Source organism: Carlito syrichta, unplaced genomic scaffold (genome assembly GCF_000164805.1).
Source record: "Carlito syrichta isolate Samal-C Ts95f unplaced genomic scaffold, Tarsius_syrichta-2.0.1 Scaffold302087, whole genome shotgun sequence".
Classification (NCBI taxonomy): Eukaryota; Metazoa; Chordata; class Mammalia; order Primates; family Tarsiidae; genus Carlito; species Carlito syrichta.
In genome coordinates, this window is record NW_007246183.1 from 64,976 (window position 1) to 71,977 (window position 7,002).

General features: G+C 43.1%; 1 protein-coding gene across 3 annotated transcripts in view; it reads left to right on the top strand.

Moving 5' to 3' along the window:
- NRBF2 (nuclear receptor binding factor 2) overlaps positions 1-6,713 on the top strand; it is a 19,552-nt gene extending 12,839 nt beyond the window's left edge. For 2 of the 3 annotated variants that reach the window (XM_008056063.2, XM_008056062.1), the window contains 2 exons: positions 4,103-4,143; positions 5,193-6,713. In XM_008056063.2, coding sequence (XP_008054254.1) covers positions 4,103-4,143; positions 5,193-5,903 — 752 coding nt within the window. In that variant the 3' untranslated portion in view covers positions 5,904-6,713. The remainder of the gene's footprint in view (positions 1-4,102; positions 4,144-5,192) is intronic. The other variant, XM_021711365.1, reaches the window with a different exon arrangement.
- Positions 6,714-7,002: the final 289 nt, after the last annotated feature.

Sequence of the window (7,002 nt, forward strand, 5' to 3'; positions counted from 1 at the left end):
GGAATTACAGGCATGCGCTACCACGCCCGGCTGATTTTTTGATTTATTGTAGAGATGAGGTCTTACCAAGTTGCTCAGGCAGGTCTCGAACCCTGCAGGCTCAGGCAATCCACTCACCTCAGCCTCCCAAAGGCGCGGGATTACAGGCTGAGCCACCGAGCCTGGCTTAAGTCTTTTAAGTCTTGATTAGCAGCTACAGTGGGATTGGTGTTGTCTCTCATTGTCTCCTGCAGTCCAGTTCCTTAAGTTATTTTCATTTCTTTCATAGCACAGGAGCAAAAACTTAAATAAGGAAATTAATAGCCATGACAATGCTTAGAACTCAAAGTGAGCATTTCACATGGGCAGGCCTCAGAGTATACAGTATTGACATATATTTGATCAATATTTTGGTTAAAAACATATTTTTAACTGAGTCTTCCCATGAAGCTGTGATAATATGAAAATGATTCTGGAACAGACCTGTCTTTATCATTCAGAGGCGATAGTTTGCTGTTGCTGCACATTTTGTGCGTTGGTACCAGTTTATCAGATTCCCGATAGAATAATAATAGCTGTTGTTATTTTAAGAAGCAATAAGTTAGCCAGGCTCGGTGGCTCAGCCTGTGATCCCGCGTCTTTAGGAGGCTGAGGTGAGTGGATTGCCTGAGCCCGCGGGTTCGAGACCTGCCTGGGCAGCGAGACCTCATCTCTACAATAAATCAAAAAAAATCAGCCAGGCGTGGTAGCACATGCCTGTAATTCCGGCTACTCGGAAGGCTGAGGCGGAGGGATCGCCAGAGGCCAGCAGGTCGAGGCTGCGGTGGCCGGGAGCGGCCACGGCACTCCAGTCTGGGTGACAGAGTGAGACTCCAACTCAAAAAAAAAAAAAAGAAGCAATAAGTTAGCCGGGCTCGGTGGCTCAGCCTGTAATCCCACGCTTTTGGGAGGCTGAGGTGAGTGGATTGCCTGAGCCTGCGGGTATGGGACCCGCTTGGGCAGGCGAGACCTCATCTCTACAATAAATTAAAAAAAAAATTAGCCGGGCGTGGTAGTGCACGCCTGTAGTTCCAGCTACTTGGAAGGCTGAGGCGGAAGGATCACCGGAGCCCAGCAGATCGAGGCTGCGGTGGCCAGGAACGGCCACTGCACTCCAGTCTGGGTGACAGAGTGAGACTCCAACTCAAAAAAAAAAAAAAGAAGCAATAAGTTCTTCAGATTTCCTTAGTTTCCTTCAGATTTCCTTAGTTTTCACCATTTACCTAATATCGACTTTAATTTTTAGCCTTGTATCATAATTAAAGGGAGGAGTTTAACCAGAATCGTTAGGGTTTTCTCAGATAGACACATCATTGCCAAGTTTTTTCTTAGTAATCATTTGTTCCTATTGTGACTGTGGAGCAAATCCATGACAGTGCAATCAGGTTAAAATTTTTTTCTTTAAGAATAATTTTTTAAAAATGCCCCAGTTGTATGGTTTAAATGTTGGAAATACTTGAAATGCCAGCATGATTTTTGTTGAATTCTTTGTGCTTTGGAATACCCTTGGGTATCTACTCCTGTCATGTTGTACATTCAGGGTTCTACACAGGAGGTATTTCAGTTGGTTTAAGCTTAGTCTTGCAAAATGGTCCCATTTGTTAAGGAAGTGGTTTTAAAGCAGACTGTAGTTCAGACAGGGAGACAAATGTGTGCAGACAAGATGGGGGGAATGTCAGAAAATTTGTCCACATTGTATTAGCAATAGCAGAACAGATAGAATATCTTAACAAGCCGGGCTCGGTGGCTCAGCCTGTAATCCCGCGCCTTTGGGAGGCTGACGTGAGTGAATTGCCTGAGCCCGCGGGTTCAAGACCCGCCTGGGCAGCGAGACCTCATCTCTACAATAAATCAAAAAATCAGCCGGGCGTGGTAGCGCATGCCTGTAATTCCGGCTACTTGGAAGGCTGAGGCGGAAGGATCGCCGGAGCCCAGCAGGTCGAGGCTGCGGTGACCGGGAGTGGCTCCTGCACTCCAGTCTGGGCGACAGAGTGAGACTCCAACTCAAAAAAAAAAAAAAAGAATATCTTAACAGATAGAAAGATGAACAAAAGGAAATGTAATAGTATGCAACTCTACAGACTTACTGCAGGAATGAAAGGTTAAGAAAAAAAATGTAAATATGGCTGAAGCAAAGACTATAGAACCAACTCTGTTTAAGTCATGAAGTCAGAAAATCATTAAAACATTTGGACTGACCGGGCTCGGTGGCTCCGCCTGTAATCCCAGCACTTTGAGAGGCTGAGGTGAGTGGATTGCCTGAGCCCGCAGGTTCGAGACCAGCCCAGGCAACTTGGCGAGACCTCATCTCTACCAATAAATAAAAAATTAGCCGGGTGTAGCAGCGCGCGCCTGTAGTTCCAGTTACTTGGAAGACTGAGGCAGATGGATCGCCTGAGCCCAGCAGGTCAAGGCTGGGGTGACCGTGAGCGTGCCACTGCACTTCAGCCTGGGTGACAGAGTGAGACCCCAACTAAAAAAAAAAACCCAAAACATTTGGACTAAGACTAGACAGAAAGCAGTGCTTTGGAGTATCTGCAAACGTAAAAATGGAACATAATGTAGGGATAAGAGATGCCAAAAAAGTTACTAGTAAGCAAGAGATAAAAATGAAGATTAATTGCACATAATCCTTTATTAATACGGTGCTTGTTATTTATACCTCACTTTGTTCCAGAAAGGATATAAAATATCTTACAGAGGAACATACAACAATATATAGCATGTAGTAAAAATAAATAGATGGAGGAAATCCATAGAAAGATCAAATGGGGAAAGACTAGGAATATTGTTCACAAAATATACCATGAGTTCCTGCATATCCATAGGTGAAAAGCTTGCCTTAAACTTTCTAACAGTCACCCCAAAGAGGAAAAGTATACATTTTTACTTTGGCTATTTAAATTTAAGCGAATTAAGATCAGAGACAAGTTTCTGAAAGTCTTTGTAAATCACATTATACTGTCCTCAGTAACTTCCTTATAGTAAATATGTCAACAAGTTCTTAGGGCTTTTAACCCTAAGACTGATGGCATAGCTCAGAAACAATTCATTAGAAGTGGTTCAGTAGGACCGGACTTGGTGGCTCAGCCTGTATTCCCAGCACTTTGGGAGGCTGAGGCGAGTGGATTGCCTGAGGCTGCGAGTTTGAGACCAGCCCAGGCAACTTGGGGAGATCTTGCCTCTACAATATAGTAAAAAATTAGCCGGACGTGGTAGCGTGCACCTGTAGTTCCGACTTCTTGGAAGTCTGAGGCGGAAGGATCCTGGAGCCCAGCAGGTCAATGCTGGGGTAGCCATGAGTGTGCCACAGCAGTCCAGCCTGGGCAACAGAGTGAGCCTCCAACTCAAAAAAAAAAAAAGAAGTGGTTCAATAGGAGATCAAAAATAGTACATGTATTCAATTGGGTAAAAGGTCACGAGTAATCTTTTGGTATTTTTGTGAGCAAAATGACTAATAGGGTTTTGATGGATTCTTGTTTAATCTTTCCTAAACCTATTTTTCTGATCAGGCCATCTTCAGTTTTTTTAATTGTAAAATCTACAGGAGTTTTGAAGAACTAAACCTTCAAGATAGAGTAGTGAATATTTCCATTTGATTACTGCTGACGTTCTTTTTGGAGAAGTTAGGAATCCTGTCCTTTTCTAAAATCCATAGTTATAGCAGAATTGTTTATAAGACCAATTCTCTTGGTCATATGAGGAGTATTTTAAAAATATTTCTTTTACCACTGGGTGCAGTGGCTCACACCTGTAATCCCAGCACTTTGGGAGGTGGAGGCAAGAAGATTTTCTGAGCCCAGGGGTTCAAGACCAGCCTGGGCAACTTGGCAAGACCGCGTCTCTACAATAAATAAAAAAATTAGCCGGGCATGGTGGTGCATGCCTGTAGTTCCAGCTACTTGGAAGGCTGACGAAGAAGGATTGCCTGAGCCCAGCAGGTCAAGGCTGCCTTGGATATGAGAATGCCACTGTACTCCAGCCTGGGTGACAGTGAGACTGTGACAAAAAAACCCAATTCTTCCTTTTACCTGTTAACTGCAAAATGATGACACTTAAATTAATGTGCCTCTTTTTTCCCCAGCATATCTCACTGAAGCCATGAAGCTGACACAGTCTGAGCAGGTGAGACATGTTCTTAATATTTGCAACAAAGTAAGAGACATCTTCTTATAGAGACTTGAATTGTGTATAAAATAAAGCATTGTGTACCTCTCAAAACACTGTAGTAAAAAATATTTAAAATGAGCAAGAGAAGACAGGAAATTAAACCTAGATGAACTGCTGCTATTGCCCTGAACATGGCATGCAGAGACTTCTTCTTTTCTAGTGGTTACTTGCAAGTCTGAGATCACCAGATGTGTTCTTTAGAGACCCTCGTAGGACCTTTTCTGATCAGGAGTTGTACCTGACCATTAACCCACAGTCAGTAAACAGCCCTTTGCTTGCAATGACGGTTTAAATCTGAACAGTTTCCCCTTTGTGTTTGCGTGAATTCTTAGGCAATTGTGGTACTTTTATATTTATTTCACCAATTGCTTTACATTGTCTTTTGTGTTTGGGGGAGGGCTCGCTTAGGTTTTAAGTGCCCAAATGTGATTCCCTGGTTATGCAGTTGTCGGGTACTAGGTGGTACTCACTGAATTATTTGTCTAACTGGATTAAAGAGACCATTTCTGGTGAGCATTGTCAGGGGCAGGGAAAAGCCACTGGTTCTTCAGACTGAACCAAGGGAACTCACAGATGTGTCCAGGCCTTAACACCCCCTCTGGCAGTGAGAACTTGCTTCCACTAGTAAGGCATTGAGCCTTCTGAGCATCCTGTTGATAGGAAGACTTTCTTTTTAGCTGGTTGTTGAATTATGTCTAAAGAGGGAAGATTTTTAATTGTGAGTGGAATACAAATAGCATTGCAGGTAGGGCAAGACCCTGATTCAGGGTGTCGATGAGAATAGGACTTCTGACTTTCTGAATGAATGGTGTTTTACTTATGAACAAAAACAAGTTTATCTAGAAAGACCTAGTTTTGAAAACATGTTTGTGATTCTATTCAGTTGCAAACAGTATATAAATTTTAAGTGTTTCTGAGTTATTCAGAAAGGAGGACCTTGGAATTGTATATGTTAAACATTAAAATGTTAACCTCTGCAATTGTGCCTCACCTCTGTGGGACAGGCTCATCTGTCACTGGAGTTGCAGCGGGACAGCCACATGAAGCAGCTGCTCCTCATCCAGGAGAGATGGAAAAGGGCCCAGCGAGAGGAGAGACTGAGAGCCCAGCAGAGCACAGACAAGGATGGAGCCGCCCTCCCCCAGGCATCTCACAGACCTTCTGCTGAGGACACAGAGGGCCAGAGTCCCCTTCTTCCTCAGAAGTACCGCCCTCCCACGGAGAAACACTTGCCGGAAATCCAGGGAGTCTTTGACAGGGATCCAGACACGCTACTGTTTTTGCTTCAGCAAAAGAGTGAGCCAACAGAACCATGTCTCGGAAGCAAAGCCCCAAAAGATGATAAAACGATTATAGAGGAGCAGGCAACCAAGATTGCAGATTTGAAGAGGCATGTGGAATTCCTTGTGGCTGAGAATGAGAGATTAAGGAAAGAAAATAAACAACTAAAGGCTGAAAAGGCCAGACTCCTAAAAGGTCCAGTAGAAAAGGAGCTGGATGTAGACGCTGATTTTGTCGAAAAGTCAGAGTTGTGGAGCTTGCCACCACATTCAGAAACAGCCACAACCTCTTCCACCTGGCAGAAGTTCGCAGCAAATACTGGGAAAGCCAAGGACATTCCAATACCCAATCTTCCTCCCTTGGATTTCCCGTCTCCAGAACTTCCTCTGATGGAGCTCTCGGAGGATATTCTGAAAGGACTTATGAATAATTAAGGTGGAAGGCCAGGGAAGAGGTGACAGGAGGATATAATGCAGTTCCACAGTTATCCAGAAAAAAAAAAAGGGAAAACCACACGCAAGGGTAATCCCAGAAGTGCTTTGTCATCTGGTGTCCTGTGGGAGCAGAGGCATTGCCAGGCCTTGGGAAGCAGTCACTGTGAAATGTGTCGCGTATCTGATTCACCAACTGGAGCTCATGATTCCAACTTGGCAGACACTAAACTTGTGGAGTTCGCTTTCTCCTGATACAAACCAAATGGCTACCTGGAATAATTTTTTCAAGCAGCAATTATTTTTCTTATCTTCAGGGTTAAAATGTATAAAAGTATGTTATGTGTAATTAATCGATAATGCCATAAATGATAATGCAAAACCTAAATAATATGGTGGCCCTAGGGGCTGCCGGTATCGGAAACATGCTTTCTGTCATACGTTGACTGTATGCATTTTGTTAATGCACATTTTTTTTTAAGGTGTGTAAGATACACACCTTTCTAGATGAAACTATATGTGCCACACTTTGCACTACTCATAATGATAACCTCAAGACTATCAGGAGAAATATTTAAATTTCCATTTTATGAAGAAAGGAACCAAATTATTAGTTACACTTTTTTTTTTAAACAAATTATCAGTTTACATAATTAATCAGGGTGCATTTTAAGTTCTAACTTTGTTTATTGTGTAATGCATCATTTGAAAATACTAAGGAAACATCCTTTGTTTTTAATGATGCATGAGTGGAAGTAATGCTAGCTGGCAGTGTTTGATTGTAAGACATCAATAAAGTAATTGTGTTTTATACCTTTGTGGAATATGTTGATAGTTAAAAAGCAGGGCACTGATGGCTTCTCTCTGCTGTGAGCTCTGGATATGAATTAGAGCAGATGCGGTTAGGTGGTTACTTGGTGTGTGAAGTGTTTTTTTGAGCATCCCGTTGTCCTTTTCTCCGACAACCAAGACAGAGGAATACCAAAGTTCCTGAGTTTCAGTGTGTTCCTAACCCTTGTCTTGACCTTGCACTCAAGGAAAACGCTCAGGGTTGTTCTAGGCGGGAGGCAGCTGTCCCTGTGCACCTGCCACCTCATCAGAG